This window comes from Gopherus flavomarginatus, chromosome 1 (assembly GCF_025201925.1).
Source record: "Gopherus flavomarginatus isolate rGopFla2 chromosome 1, rGopFla2.mat.asm, whole genome shotgun sequence".
Lineage (NCBI taxonomy): Eukaryota > Metazoa > Chordata > Testudines > Testudinidae > Gopherus > Gopherus flavomarginatus.
Window position 1 is genome coordinate 236,106,459 of NC_066617.1, and position 16,861 is coordinate 236,123,319.

General features: G+C 40.0%; 1 protein-coding gene across 2 annotated transcripts in view; it reads right to left on the minus strand.

Moving 5' to 3' along the window:
- WWC3 (WWC family member 3) overlaps positions 1–16,861 on the minus strand; it is a 186,140-nt gene that overhangs the window by 103,164 nt on the left and 66,115 nt on the right. For both annotated transcript variants that reach the window (XM_050963480.1, XM_050963471.1), the window contains exons 3-4: positions 12,711–12,914; positions 284–360 (exon numbers count right to left, since the gene is read on the minus strand). In XM_050963480.1, coding sequence (XP_050819437.1) covers positions 284–360; positions 12,711–12,914 — 281 coding nt within the window. The remainder of the gene's footprint in view (positions 1–283; positions 361–12,710; positions 12,915–16,861) is intronic.

Below are 16,861 nucleotides of genomic sequence, written 5' to 3' on the forward strand. Positions count from 1 at the left end.
GAGACAGAAAGGAAATGATTTTTAAAATACAAGTTGGGTTGGTGTGTCAGTCATTCAGAAAAAAAATTCTTTACACTTATAAACAGAAAAAATCTTCGGAATCACTGAGACATAGTACAGATGGAATCACACTGCTATTTTTATTAAATAATTGTTCAAGAGTAGAAGGGCACTTTAAACATGTGCAGTTTTAGAAAGCATACACAACTTCTAAGCTTAATTGTGGGTGGGTGTGTACAGCACTGTTTTAATCACATAACATCAAAAAAAAAAGATTACTCACTCTGTCACGACGGCTTGCTATTTCTGCTTTAATCTGATATGGGTCATACTTGGTATTAGCTGAAAATCCAGAGAATGCTAAAGAGATGGAAAACAATGGTATTTTAGAATACATTTTTCACGTTTTCAATGTGTTAAATGATAGTGTGTGCAGGTTGAATGCCATGTAAATTGTAAATAAATAGATTAGCCTGTCTACATGTTTCTAAAACTTCAAAGCCACAACTCAGCAAATCACTAGAGCATGTGCTTAACTGTTTTGCAGGACTGTGGCCAAAAAGAGTACATACTTGTCAAAGTGTGGCTACACGTCATTCTGAGTTCCCAAAGTTGAGTCATTCTATTTCAAAGAAGGAACAAGCTTATTTGTCTACAACTTCAAGACATGTCTTTGTAGGATATGATAATCATTTGTGACAAGACTTAGTCAGTGTAATTATTTTTGAGTACAACACAGGAATGCTTGTAGCCAAAATGATTTCTTCCAAACAGTAGGGTCTAAAAATTGCAGTACATTTCATGGATTTTTCCATTTATTTTTCTTGCAGTTTAGGAACTTTCATAGGAACGTAACAAATTTAATGTCCCTATGGTAACACAGATTTTATTTACAACCTCCTCAACATGATTACAGATAGAAGTAATTTTTGGCTGTTAATTAAGTTTATGGCATTTATATGCAATAAATAGAATTTATTTAGATCGACAAAATTTGGACTGAACCATCTAATAGAATGTGAATCAATCTGCTACCAAATACATATAAAGGAAGTAAAATCACATCACAAATTTCAATTTAATAAAGCCCTTTGAAGAACAGAAAACTAGGAAAAATTGTTCCACATCAATATCAGTTTCCAGCTCTATCACTGATGAAATTAGGTCTGCTTGCAACTCAGTGCATACAGTAACCACATGCAAGTTTACAGTTCAAAAAATTCCTCACAGCCCCTCAATAGTGACTGTTTTAATAATCTCATCACAGCTTCTCTTAAGACAGAGTTTCAATTTAAAGACACCTTTGTGTTTTCTCTTTTGGTAGACTGAGGTTTTCCAGGAGGCAACATACTTTTGTACACCAACATATTCTCTCTTTTATAAGGTACAAGATTTCAAAAGTCAATTTGGGCTGAATTCCAACTGGGAAGTTATTATGTGTGTACCTAAAGTTATTCACTATCTATCCTGAATTGCTATATAGCAGCACTGTCTGTTGATTAAAAGCTGATACCTTCCATTCCAGTGTAACTGTCAGGATCATCTCCGGAGCCTTTTTTTAAAAATGTTACATTAACACCCTTCCAGTTATTTAGCATGCAGGTTTGTTTAAATGTTTATTATTGTTTAATTTATCGATTTATTCCAAAACCTCCCTTTATTGACACCTCAATCTGGGACAGTTCCTAGATTTGTTGTCCAAAAAGGATTGCTCTGATGTGGGTATCTCCCCCAAATCCTCTGCAGTGAAGATGGATGCAAAGAATTCATTTAGTTTCTTTGCAATAGCCTTGTCTTGCTTGACTACTTTTTTAACACCTTGGTCAACTATTGGCCTCCCTCCCTTTTTGGCAGGATTCTGATGTACTTAAATTCATACTGTTAGTTTTTGCACTGTTAGCAAGTTGCTTCCCAAATTCTTTCATGGCCTGCCTTCTGATACTTTCACACACAACCTTCCAGAGATCAAGCATCTTCTTATTTCCTTACAGGATTTGACTTTCAAATTTTAAAGATGCCTTTTTGCCTGTTCAGTCTCCATTACTCTGCTGCTTAGCCACAGTGGCATTCTTCTGGTATTCTTATTGTCTTTTCTGATTTGGGGCACGCATTTAATCTGAACCTCTATTATGCTGCTTGCAAGCATTTAGTCCTTGTGACAGCTCCTTTTAATTTCCATCTACCAAGCGTCCTCATTCTTGTGTAGTTCCCCTTTTCAAAGTTAAATGTTACTGCAGTGGGATTTTTGGGTATTATCCCCCTACAAGGATGTGACACACAATGCCTCTTCATACTGTTGGAAAAAGAGAACTTTATGTGTGCAGTTTAATGCAATGCTGAAGGGGAACAATGGTCTATATGGCAAGTAATTGGTTGTTTTTTTTTAAATGGAGAGTTGGGAAAGAATTATTTTCCATCACCATCCAAGGAAAAAAATGAGTAATAATGGCCTTAAATGATAACAAGAAATATTTAATTTTAATGCCCCCTCATCCACTCCCTGATGTGGATCTGATCAGAATGCCTGTTTTGGGATTAGAAAGCATTTTTTTCCTTTTGCGCCAAATTAGCAAGGTATCCGGGGAGGGACGTCTGGGTTTTACCATGGAAGTCCTGCTGGTTTAAAGGAAAAAGGAAAGGAATAGTTAATGTTAAGTAGTAATACAGGAATACCTAATTTGTAGCAATTAGCAGCCAGTGTCTAATGTGGATAAAAAGGCTACAAGGGCCAGCTCCCAGAAGTAAATATGCTTAAGAGTCCCAGAAAATGGCTGGTGGACCTGTTAGAGTGTAGAGAAAAGAGGAGACCTGAAGCCCTTGCAGACTGAGGTAGTAAAAGGATTCTGAAGTGGGCTAAGTCCAAGAGGTTAGATTGGAGACTGCTAACTCTAATCTGCTGGGTTTATTGTGTGAAGCCATTTAGCTCAGCACTAGGCCCAATAAAAAGCCTGGTATTTCAGGGGAGTTGGATGAGGGGAGAGTCCTCTCTACCCATTGTTAATAAAGTTGTGCCCTGACACTTTATAAGCTAGCTCAGCATTTCATTTTGCTGTGTGTCTTGACCAGTTGTGGAAAGAACTTTAACACTGAATAAACCATGCAGTAACTTGCCAAAAGAGATTGTGCAACTGCTATCATTGCATGGACTGAAATTCTCTAATCCAGAATTTCATAAATTTTTTCATGGTGATGATCACAATTTAGTAATGAAAGAGTTTCATGGACACCTCCGCTTCCACCTGCAAACATACAGATCTCATCTTCCTCTGCTCATGATCACATAGTCTTCATGAACTTAGAGGAAATGCATACATAGAAAAGTCTATGTATTTTTAACTGCCTTTTAATCCGATTTGACAGATGGGAACAAGAAGATCGTTCGACAAACCAGCTCTCCACAGATCTAGAACTGCTCTAACTGGTCAGAGACCAATATTTAGAAATGTTTACAAATACTGAAAACATTTTTACTGGTCTAAAATGTTTCTAGATCTTAAAGCACAAGAGAAACAGTTTATTACAAATATTTTTCAAGTACTTTGTTAGGCTTCTGATTCTGGGGAATGCCAGAAACAAATCTCAATAGTTCCAGAAACTTCAAAATTAATTAGTATTTGTACCTTTCCTATGGATACTCTCCCAGCAAAGTCTGGGTAATTGTTTGTGTCCAATTCTGCTGCAGTCATACGCAGTTTACCTTTTCTGGGTAGAAAAAGAACTACCACAGCCCAATCAAATAAAGTAGTTAAAAAAAATCAGACCTTATTTCCCCAATATTTTCTCCACTTATATAAAAATTGCCCTGTACAAGACGATAGGCTATAGGTTATCAAAATTAGTGAAACTAAAGTCTTGTGCAACTACTAAAAGTCTTGAAAAATAAAGAAAAAATATTTTTATAAATTGGATGGCTTTCCTATTTTAAAATGACATCAAACCATATTAACTTGCTTTTTCCCACCCTCATTCCAATTGTGACATGATTTTAGTTGCCCACTTTCCACACCACAAGAGCTGGGATTTAAATGTGTCATAAAGTATCAGTTTCAGCCTGTTATAGTGTTTGAAACAGCAGCAACTAAAATCATGTTAGACTATAAGTGGGAAGAAAGCAAGAGGTATGACTTTGGCATCCAGTACCTCAGAAACCAAAAGGGCCAAAAACAAAAGCTATTTTTCAGCTTTCCAACAGTATACACCACTAGTGATTTGATAGATATTGGACTTTGCCACTGATCCTTTGGACCAACTAAGTTTTTTTGGCCATTGTTACAGGAGCACATATATTAGATCAGGGTAGTTTTAAGAGAGTCGGATTCACACCAAGAATAGATAAGAAATTAATAAGGGTTTTATAGAAATCTATTAATATTATTCTGGGACAACAGGGAGGGAAGGACAAAGACTCAAGAAGTTCCTTACAACTCTAACATATAAAGGAACTTAGTTTTATTTATTAGCTCATTGATTATTTCAACAAATTCTCAAGTACTTGTTGCAGAAAACAGCAGAGAAAAATGTAAGATGCTTTTTGCACAGCTCTGAAAAAACATCTTTGATTTTTAAATAAATATTAGTACTACAGTGATAGATTTTTTTTAAATATTCTGAAACCAGAGGGCATACCACGTAAAAATTATTCACAAATTATAGGTGTTAGGAGGGAACTAAAATAGTGAACCTGGAAATAAGGACAGCCAAATATATCTTTTACTTTAGAGGAAAAAAGAGACATATGCACTTGAGAAAACAGTCAAACATTAATGCATTTACTTTTCATTTGTCATAAATGCTACTGCCATGATTATTATTAAAGATAAGTACTTTTAAACAGGGTCTTTTCTTTCCAGTCTATTCTCACTACTTGATCCTGCACTTAAATGTATAATGCTGCTATTGTTAACATCATGTTTATTACCACGTTAACATGTGACTATGTCATCACAAAATGTTTTTCTTAAATTTTAATTGTGAGAAGAACGAAACGTGTAGGAGAAATCTGCCTTAAATAATTGCTATTTAAATAAATCACTTGCCACATAAATATAGCTGAAAGAAAGCAAGTTTAACAGAAGAACAACTATTTACCTTACAGTAACTACAATTCTTCAAGATGCTGTAGTCACCGTGGACTCGTGTGTGTGCACATGCGACTCACACACAAGAGCAGTTTGTTTGTTTTTAAACAGCAGGGTCCGTCAGGGCCATCCACATGCTCTCTGCCTCCTTATGCTGCCATGTGAGGGCATAAAGGGAAGAGAGCCATGACTCTCCCTTAGCTCCCTCGTAACTGAAAGCTTGGGGTAGCTGAAAACCCAAAAAGCAGGGCTGTACTTTGTGGGATCCACACTGACATCACCATCTCAAAAGAGCCACAATCATTTTAGAGTAAGGAAGAAGAACCGGGGAGAGCATGTGTCAGTGTGGATCCCACTTTAAGTGACTGGCAAGCAGTAACCACTCAGGATGGTAGGAATGAGGAGTTCCAATTGCATCAGCTGAATAGGGATTGTAGTATTGCTCTCACAAAGTTGGTATTTTGCCTAGCAGCTAAGTCCAAGAAACAGTGCCTGACAAATGTCATTCCAAGTCACTGCCTTATCAATCTCTGATATTGAAAAAATCTTTTAGCAGGCAGAGGATATTGCTTGCACTCTGGCAGAGTTTGAGACTTGATGTTTGGTGGGAGACGCTGACAGGCAAGTGAGGTACTTTGTGTTATCCATTTTTATTATTCTTTGAGAAGAAGTGGCTGGACCTTTCAAATGTCCAGCAAATACAATAAATAGATCAGGCTACAGTCTGAATAGTTTGGTCCTGTCAGTATGATAAAGCAAGGTCATGGAAATGTCAACTATATGTATTTTCTTTCCTCCTTGAGCAGTGAGAGATTTCAGGAAGAAGGCAAGTAGGATGATCACCTGGTTTAGATGAAAATCAGAGACCACCTTCAGAATAAACTTTGCGTGTTGCCTCAGCACCATTTTGTCACTATGGAAGGTCATATAAGGGGACACAGCCATAAGTGCCTGAAGCCAGCTCACTCTCTTGGTTGAAATAGCCATGAGGAACACTATCTTCAGAGTGAGTTAGTCCAGGGAACATTCTGAGAGAGGGTCACGTGGAGGTTTTGTTAAGTTTCAGGAGGACCATACTAATGTCTCAAGCAGGAGCTGGTTTTCTGACCAGTGTGTATGAGTCTCTTGACAAACTTTGATACTATGGGATGATAAAAAAATCAAGCACTGCAGTACAAGCCTGAAATCACTATGAAGTGGACCTTTACAGAGCTACATGGAAGCCTGATGCTTCAGTGGTAACAGGTAGTGGGTGGTCTTCAGTACTTCAGTCTGGGTCATGTCCAGATCACGATGGGCTGCTATTCATTTAGATGAATAGGTCCATCTGATAGATATTTTCCTACTTTGAATCAGAATTTCCTGGATCCTATCCATGGTACTTAACCAGTCAACGGCCACACTGTTAGATGTGGCAACTCTGGGTCTGGAAGAAGTATCTGACTACGGTGTTGTGAGATTAGGTCTGAATGGTCCAAGAGCTGGATCAAAGACTGAATGGACATTGGTAAGAGACCTGTTAGCCAAAACTGCCTCACCCAATCCAGGGGCAATGAGAATGACCATGATCTTGTTTCTCCCAGTCTTGGAGATCATTAGGGGAATCTGTGGGACAGCCTATTGGAGACCACTGTTCCACTGTAGGAAGAATGCATCCAGTAATGATCCTGGGCTCAGTCCACTTCTGGAGCAAAAGCCGTGACATGTAGTGTTGTCCTTGGTGTCAGACAAGTCTAATGAGGATCTCCAAACATGGAACAGCTCTTCTGCAATGAACCTATGCAAGGACCATCTGTGGTTAGGCACAGACTGTCTGCTCAGGAAGTCTGCCAGGTTGTTGCTGACTAGGAAGTGAAGAGCCATCAGGATCTCCCCATTCTGACAACATCAAGTCCAGAATCTGATGGTTTCCAGGAAGAGGGACAAGGAGCAAGTGTCCACTTGTTTGATTATGCAGTGCATAGCTGTCTTGTCCATGAAGATTTGCACTACCAAATTCCGGAGGATCTGCAGGAACACCACACAGACCAGTCTAACAGCTCTCCGCTTCAGGACGTTCATATATAACTCCATATCATCTGAGGACCAGTCCTTTGAGTCTGCGGTGGTCAAAATGAGTTCCCCTGCTTGCCCCGACACATCCATGATCAGCGTATCTTCACGAGGGACTGAAAGGGGTACCCCTCTTAGTGCATTTGTGGGATCCAACCACTAAGCCAGATCAGAAGTGACTGATATATGAGGCACATAGATTTTCCTATCTAGTCAATGTTGCAGAGAATAGCCTGACCTGAGCTAGAAGTGGAGGAGTGTGAATGCCTTGTCTTCCCCAGGTGGGCAGCCACCACTGCTAAAGTATTCACAAAAAGTCTAGGTGCCATGGAAAGTCCAAATGGAGTACCGTGTATTGGTAGTGATTAATTTCCACTGTGAAACTAAAGTACTTCCTGAGGGCTGAGTGAATATTTATATAAAAGTACACATCTCCCAAGCCGAGAGCCACAAACTAGTCTTGAGTCTGCAGAGATGAAATGATAGGTGCACATGTTACCATCCTGAATCTGGGGCAGTGTATTTTCAGTCTCCAGTCAATTCTGCTAGCTGGATAACAGGGTGGGATAAATGCCAGAGGAGCCATATGAGGGGCATTTTTGAGTATCATGATCATTTTCAGAATGGTACTCCTGCTGTCTGCCCTGGGAGTATGGATGAGCCCACAGTTTTCATCGGGGCTGGTATTTATAGAGTTTTCTGTAGGGGTCGGTGTGTAAGTTCCCAGTAGCGTTACAAGGGACATCCCCAATTTAAAACACAAAATTGCCTGCCCCGTACTAAGTCAGTATGGGATGCATTTTATCCCATTTTCAATTTAGCACGTGGGGTCTCAATGCCACTCAGAGTCCAAGCTCTGACTGTTCCCAGCACCTGCGTGGAATCTTAACAGGTGCCACAGTGGCAGCGCCCAGAGCTAGAGAAAGAACCCCTGGGAAGAATATGAGACAAGAAAGGACTTTCTCCAGAGGTGCAAGTGAAGACTAGGCACATCTGAGGTTTGTCCCATATTTTTGAAATTTAAAGTTGGCAAGCCTAGTCTCCAGTGATCTCAGGGTGGCCCCAGTGTCCTTTAAGAAATGATTTTGCCAGTTCTCTTCTTGACGAGCTCCATGCCACAAACAGGAGACCTTGTTTAGTAACATGGACTTCTCTAGGTATTTCTGATGCCAGAGCCAAGAGGCCCATCTCATGGTCATGGCCATCTCTCTTCTGACTGTGCCAGAGGCACCTATGTCAGCTTGTGAGGCTGTCCCGGACGCTGTCTGGTCTTCTCTGATGATCTCCTTTAATTCGTCCCTAACATCCTGGAGCACATTTGTCAGAAAGAGTCACTCTTTCCCATATCAGGAAATTATATTTGGCTAACAGTGCTTCATAGTGTGCCACATGGAGTTGCAGTGAGACAAATGAGTAGGCTTTGCACTCAAACAGGTGCACACAGGCACCCAAAAAGCTTTTCAGGGTCTTTGTCCTTCGATGTGCCTTTTGTCAATTTTAATTTTTCTTGCACTGTTGCAACTACCAACTGATCCTGAATTGGAGGGGGAGGGGAGGAGTGCTCAAAGGTTTTTAGAGGCACCTGATAATGCTTCTCCACCAGTCTGCATGTGGGCTGGATGGTTGCTGGGGTATGCTAGAGCCTACAGGAAACACATTTACAGTGTGATAAAGAAATTAAAGAGTGTGTGAGATTTCTCTTGGATTACCATCATTTCACTGTCCAGGGTCTTCACTATGTGAGCTGGAAGATCCTGGAGTACTTTAAAGTCCCGGGTCACCAGGGCTAGAGATGGTATGACCACCTAGTCAGGAAACAATAAAGATGCTTTGGATGGAGGTCAAGGTGCCATTGTTTCTCCAATGTCCCTACTTCTTGGACATCAATGTATGGCTCTGGTGTCAGTGACCCAAGTCATGATTCCACTGGGGAGCCTGATCTCTTCATCTTCCCGAACCTACAGGAGAGGAATCTGCTGTGGGATACCTGAGATGATTGGCCCCCAGTATGGCCAGAGTAGCTTGGTATATGGATACCAGCCCAGGAGCAACTGGTTGACTCAGAGCCACTCCTTTTGTCTTTGTGGCAGCATTGCAACAGGAACCCCAGGCCATCTTCAGGGCCACTCCCAGACAGTAACAGGGAGGCATCCCTGCTTAACCCTGCAGAGAAGGCATAGCTCCACAATGATGATGAGAAAAAGGAGTCCTCGAATGGTGGATGATTGGCTCCAGGGCCCAGTGCCACTTCAGTACTAACAATGACCCTAGAGGGAATCCTTGCAGTTCCACAAGGGTCTACCTCAGCCCTGTGGTATGGTTGATGCCTTCACTGCTGTCAGCTTAGTCAATGCCACTCTCCACGGTAGAAGATTTAGGCTCTTTATCCTTTTAGGAGTGAGGCTTCTCCTTTCTACAGGGCAATGACTCCTTACACTGGGGGCCATGTCTGGTCTCAGTTTGGCCCTTCTAATCCTTACGTTGGGTGCTGGTTCCAAAGATGATGTTGTGTATGCCAGAAGAACTGGTCCAGAAGTCAGTTGGTATTTGTGCTGCTTTTATACCTGATATCAGTCCTGAGGTAGCTATGATTGGTGTAGATGATCCTAGTGCCAGGGTACTCCATGTGCATTTGATGGTGGAGTTTTCTTCACTTCCTTCCTTTCATTACCAAATCCTGGGTTGTGGTGCTTGCTGGTATTGCGTTGGGGGTGAGGAGGGAAGGAAACTGGGAGGCAGTGCTTAAGTGCAGTTTCAGCCATGCATCCCTTGACTTGCTCATCCTCACTGAGGAGGATGTATATATCGAGCAGTTATCAGGGAAATGGTTGCACCGCAACAGAAAAGTCATCAGCTCAACCTCTCAAATTGGGAAATGAGTCCATTACAGATCAGGGAGGGCTAAAACCCTAGGGCTCAAAAGAAGAGCTCTAAACTTCTGACATGTAGATTTCATCAAAAATTGAAAGGACAGAAATATAAGTCTAATCTAATATGGAAAGCCTTTGAACGAAAGTACCACAGATTTCTGTAGTATTCTGTTTTATTAATACTTTGATGCAACAGACCACATATATAATGCACTGAATATTCGTTTAACATGTGTTAGCAAATCCGTCACCTTACGTAAAATTCTGTCCTATAATTGCAACTTGAAGTTATCAAAAGAAGTTCAGCCATGAAGGAAAAACCAGGGTGATTTGGACAGAAGATCTTTGCTTTTTCCTAACAGTGTGGTTCCATTCCAAAATAACTAAAGCATTTATGGCTAATACTCAACACCCTTCACAATATTTTTTGCCCACCAAGGGTTGCGGAGGTGGAGATGGAAACTCACTGAGAATGGGGGGCAGAAGAATCAGATGGGGAGTGATTTTGACACTCAGGGGTGAGAGGGTGCAGCCAGCAACACACTGAGAAGGAAAGTTCTTGGTGTTCCTATCTGCTCCCATTGCTGCCCTGCTAGGTCCTGCTCCCTGTTCAATCCCGAGCGCCACATCAGTCACCCCCCCCCTTCTCCTGCCCACCAGGCATGCACAAGTTCTCAAGGCAGCAGAGTTCCCCACTCCCAGTACTTCTGTTGCTGGGTTCTACCACCTCTGCCACAAAATCTTAAAAACATTTTTAAATTATCTGTTTGTTTTAATTTTGAAAACCATATACAAAAGAATCAATTAGGATTATAAGGTGGAAGGATCTCCAAGGTAAAAGACATTGAATGTTATGATATTATGCATGAAACAAGAACATCTAAGAACTAGCTAAACAAAGTAGCCTTTTAGTAAAGGCACATACAATTATTAAAGAGATTTTCTTACATAAATGATCTAGTTGTGTACTACATAAATATATTAACTGTTTGGACACCCTGGCTCTGAGCCCTTCAAAATGCCAAAGTCATGCATCAAACATCTGTTTCTGGCTCTGAATATCAAAATGTAAGTAAAATGTTACATTTAAAAGCAGGCACTAATAAAAAAGAATAAATTGTACTGGAACTGGACAGTAAGTTGGACTGTGAAGGCAGTCATCTGTAGAAATGTTTTATGTCTATTCCACCACAGCCACCAACCAGTGGTTGGCCATATGAAAGGAAGCTTTCTGTGGTGCTCACATTATAAAGTCATCTCTCATAAAATGTCCAACTTGGCTCCTAAAACCATATCAAAACCTACTCTCAACTCGTGATGGATGAACCTCAATGGATTCAGTTAATCATCCACTGTGATCCAAACTTTTTGGGACTTTCACTCATTTCATCCTTTCCTAATGGGCACCTCGCCCTTCCCCTTTTGGTAGCCCCCATTCCTCCACAACTCACACTAAATACCATTTTTTCCCCCTGCAACATGCTCCTGTTTCCACGCCCGACATACAATGAACCTCCACCTACTCCTCCATTTGCCCCTCACTCTCCTTTAGATATTTGTTGCGGGGATACAGTTGTCTCTGTGTTTGACCCCAGGAACTTGTACTTTTAACTATCACACCCAGATTTGCCAGACCTTGTGACTTAACCCAGACTGAACTATTCAAGACACAACTTAAGAGATTTTAAAGTTGAGGCAGCTAGGTCCTTTAACAGACCTTAAACAGTATTAGTTAACAATACAGTGGAGAGATCTGACTGGGGGAAAAGTTTGAGTCTGTTTGAGACTTCAGAGTTATGGAAGAAAAGCAACTAGAGGCCTGTGGGACAGTGAAGGAGCCAGCAGAAGACGACTGAATTATAGTGTAGGGGAGAAGTGAGTGAACCAATTCTTAGGTCATACTATTTTTTCAAGTAGCATTGACCGAAGAAATCCTTAACTAAACCTTTGGTCAATCTTATAAAATAATATTTAAGCTAGGATCAGATAAAAGGTTGAAGTTCAAACTAGTTATCTTAGAAGACCTTGTTTGCTCATTCCTATCCTAAACTCTGTCTTTATAAACATCTGATGAGGTAATACATTTATTAAGAACTGTGTATGGAGTTAAGGAAACTTTTCAATTTTCTAAGAGTTAGCTTAAAGCAAGTAAATTTGTCATCTGCTGGTACATAGTGTTGCAAATTAACACAACGGATTGCCAGTGCAGAAGGCACTGTCTTCTCTAGAGCAAACAGTAACTTTAGAAACTGAAGTGCACACATGTAACCAGAATCCAAACATACTTTAAAATATTCCAGTGAAGGAGGCGTTTTTCATTAACTTAACACATAAAACTTTCAAACTCATAGAGCCTGAGAAGCAGAAACTAGGGTTGGCCTAGTTCTACTCTCATTGCTTCATTTATGCTTTCAATATTCTGCAGATGGATAAAAAGATTAGCCTTCTGTACTAAGTAAAGACAGAACTTGCTTTTCAAAAGTGAAAGTTCATTAAAATGAAACTCCTAGGTATATTGGAGGAAATTGTCTTTGGAGAGGGCTATTTTCTTTTAAGATGCAATTTTTTCCAAGAATCACAGCAACTTCATGAGTAGTTTAAACTTTTAGATTACTGAAAACAGAGAGTGATGGGAGCGAGCTCTTAGATTGCGTGTAAAAACTGAATAGTGGAAAAATACGTATTAGCAAGAGAATGAAAGTAAACTCACCACTAGCATAGGAGCGGCTATCATCCTCACACAATTTGTGCAGCTGCTGGTATTCTTCTTGGGCTAGCTCAAAACGCTGCTGTTTAATTTGGTAAATCTCTTTCTTGGCATTAAGTGCCTCCTGGGCAACAATTAAATATTCCTTTAGCATGCGTTCCTGCTCTCTTCGCCACTGCTCTCTTGGGTCCTCAATTTGTGTGAGCTCTGAGGAGAAAAACTTAAGTCCTGTTACTCCACTAAATACAAGTACCTTCTCAATGTCAATTCTCAATACCTACACTGATAGTTCATGACCACAGGAAATGTGCTCAAAGAATCCAGGTGAAGTCTCTCTCTAAAACATCTAGTACACTCATTTCAACACAAAGGTCAGCAAAGAGAGAAAAAAGTGACTGTACTGTCACTTATATTTGAGTCTTTTCTTTTTAACTTCATCTCTAAGAATAAAACTAGTTTTTCAGCAGTAAAATGACCTTACTCAGTCAACTTGTTTTAAGATGACAAATTAGATCATTCTGATGGCATAACCGTAATACAACCCACAGCCAAGTAAGAGAGCCAAATTAATATCCCAATACTTGACTCAGTGGGTGGCAGGAACAGTTCAGAGATTTACATTCAGCCTCCAGAAAGGTGCAAGATAAACGCAACACCCTGAAAGGCTATTTATGTTATCTTTATGCCTGCATGGTCAAATAGCAAACAATGAAGATTAGTATTTTGGGCCCAGTTTCAGGAAATCATTTTAATGCATGCTTAATTTTAACTTTCTTCTATCCTAAAAGTCATAACTAGATCCTTGATGTTCTCATCACTTTTAACCAGGGCTTTGGAGCAGAGCCTCGAGTTGGAGCGCAGAGCTGCTCCGGAGCAGTGGAGCTGCAGGTATTTGCCTGGAGCTGGAGCAGAGCTGGAGCACTGCTCCAAAGCCCTGCTTTTAACATTTGAGAACAGCTAATGTTTACAGTCACAGGCTGAAAGTAAAGCTTGTTTCTAGCATCAAGAAACTTTTTCAAATATATGCTTATAGTATAAAAAAGTTTTCAATGTTATGTTCCTGCAAAAACTTCAATGGCCCACAAATTCAAAAAATAGAACAAAAAACCTGAAAAAGGGAGGGAGGGGGAAGGGCGGCAGGAAGAAGAGTAGTTTATATCATCCTGCCTGTGCAGAGTCTGCTGTGTATGTGAATGCCAGCCTCCTATGGCTGTGTTTACAAAAATTAGATGCGTAAATCACCATTTCTGCAGCTCCATTGTTGGTAGTAATTGTGCAATCTGTCATACAGCCAGGGGGCTGGCATCTTAATACCATACTTCAGAACAGGGTTAGTCAATATGGTGGTAAAAATGCTTATACCTTATCTGCATTGCTGTTCCATTGCCACCATATAAATCAATCTTTATGTTTCAAGTTATATCATTACCTTAATGTACACAAGTGCTATAAACAGTTGCCAAAATCATTTAGTCCTTTTTTTAAAAACTTTAGCCACAGTAAACCCTGCAATAGGGCATTCCACAGGTTAACTATAGGAAGTATTTCTGTTATGAGTTCCAAATGTATTAATAAAGTGGTTTTTGAAACATCATACCACAGGCTATCTTGAGGAATGTAGAATAAGCCATAAGACAGATACTCAATACAAGCAAAGAAGATATTTTCAGTTAATTTTCCCCCCTAAAAACTCTGATTTTGTTGTTACTATGATAGGAAAGGGGAAAGTCAACTCTTTTGTTGGTACTAATAATAGGACTTAAACCTATTTAAATATTTCTGTTTGCACTGTGAAATCAGAGATTGTAGTGATTGAGCCCCCCAAAATAAAAACTGCAGTTCTCCCTTCAAACTAATAATAAAAAATCACCACAGTCATACAAGTAGCTCTGTTGTTTGAGAATCATTTGAAAATTAATTGCCTAAATAAATGAGATTTTCAGGAATTAAAAGAGTGACTATATTTAAAGTGGTTTAGAACTATGATACCCTAATAAATGGCTCTTCACAATGTTCCAATTCTAATCCCAGGTAACAGCAAAGGTTAAAATGTATCACACACAGCCCTTGAGAAGAGGAGTCTGTACATTTTGAGACACTGCATAACCTGCCAAGTGACCGAAAATCTTCATCATCATCTTGCATCCCACTAAGAAAGAGTCTCACTTCCTGTTAAGTACAACACTGACATTCTTCTGTGGAAGACTACACTGTACTCTGGCCTGGAATAAGTGTATGGAGCACAGACTGCACCAGTTACCATAGAGAAACTGAAACTGAAGGTGTTTTAGATTTGGATAGCCACTAATTTAGTTTCTGTAGAGCTGACTGAAATTCCTATAGTTACTCGGGCACAGCCCCGGCTGGCCAAGAACATGGAATATGTTATTCCCAACTGGGAAATGTGCAACTGGTTAAAAGGAGACTTCAAAGGCTCTTAAAACTCAGAGGAGGAGGGGAAAGGAATTCTGCGGTTGGCAGCCACTGAAGCGTCTTAAGAAATGTTTGGACATGCTCCAACACCAGCTTAGCGAGGGTGTCAACGAAGCTAAGAATTAACAGGATGAGATGGAGATCAGGGTTGGCTCCGAAGGTAGCTCTGTGATTTACAGAGGATTCCTTTTCATCTTAGGTTTCCTACTGTAAATGGAAAGTCATTGACCAGAATTCTTTTCATCACAGCCCAGATTGTGTTTCTCTTTCTTGAGTAAAGTTATCAAGACAGGAGACCTAGAAGAGTGATATGCATTGCTGCTTTATTTTGAAGAGTGGAAGGAAAGAAAGGATTTGGGTGTACATAGCTTGGGAGGCTTCTTCAACGCGTGGACTTTAAAAAGCACTGATTTGAAACCTCTCTTGCATCTTCTCCCAACATTTCTTGTAACTATTACATTGATTTCTGCTGCGGTGTCTGCTGATACACTAAGCTGTAGCTCCTGGAGACAGCATATAACCAGGCCATCAGTAAAGAAGAATGGATAAAAGTCTAATCAAGGAGTGATCCTGTTCTCCTACTGGATACTGTCACCCGATAGCTACTGTGGCAAATATTTTAGGTAGATCTCAGAACCCCCAGAGTAAGAGATTCCTTCCACCAGAACCTCTCCTTGATTCTTATGCCATCACTGCATTCACCTGCCATTGCATCCCCAATGGTTACTGAATAACACCCCAACAATTCTACCCTTGCACTAGGATCTAGCTTAAAAAATTGAAACAAAAAAAGAACAGATCTTTGTTCCATAGCATGAAGAACCTAGTTCCTAAAAAAGGAATCCTATTAATTGGATGCTTTATTAGCCCCTTTTAGCCACAGCATCCCAAGGGATTTTGTGTTTAGTCCATTATCTACCACACCAGTAAGTCCTTTACAAAGTAAAGAAACCTGTGACAATATTCAGAACTATTGACATTATGCTTATATGTACAATGTGTGTGTGTCAGTGGTGTTTTATTACTATCTGAGATAAAGCTCTATCTTCTATAAAAGTTGCCCTGACAGCTCAAATAAGAACATTGCTCATATAATTTTTAACAGTAAGTACTTTAAGAATTACACAAACACCTGCGCTATGGTTTTTCAATGGATCTTGAAATACTCACTAGGTTATTTATCTTTCTAGTGACTACATTAAAATCTCTGTAAAGGTTTTTGTTTTTAAGAGGGAAGAAATGTCTGTGTGTAGTCTTTCACACACCAAAATCAGGTGAAAAATGTTTTCGTGAAAGCCACAAAAATATGCAGAGCAGTTCAGAAGCTGGTATAATATCTGAAACGATTAGTTTAAATTAACTACATTCCAAAGAGATGGTGTTGAAATTGGTTTTGCAGAGAGTGCTCTTTACCACGGATGTTACTGCTCCTTTCTTCTTTTCTTACCAGCTAGTTGCCAGTTCGCACAATACTGAAAGCATTCGCTCATTAGTGAAAAGCAGCTTAAATGATGGAAGCACAATAGTCCCAGCAGCAATAACATACAGCTATAAAGATAAGATATATACTTCAAAAAGTATAATTTGCAAATGTGCCAGACAGTAGTGGTATGAAGCTCAGTAACAGCCCAACAGCAACAGTGCGTAATGTATATAGCCAGTGGTTCTAAGCCCACTGATTTGCTATGAGGAAGCATAAAATATGCAATGCTTAGGAGAGG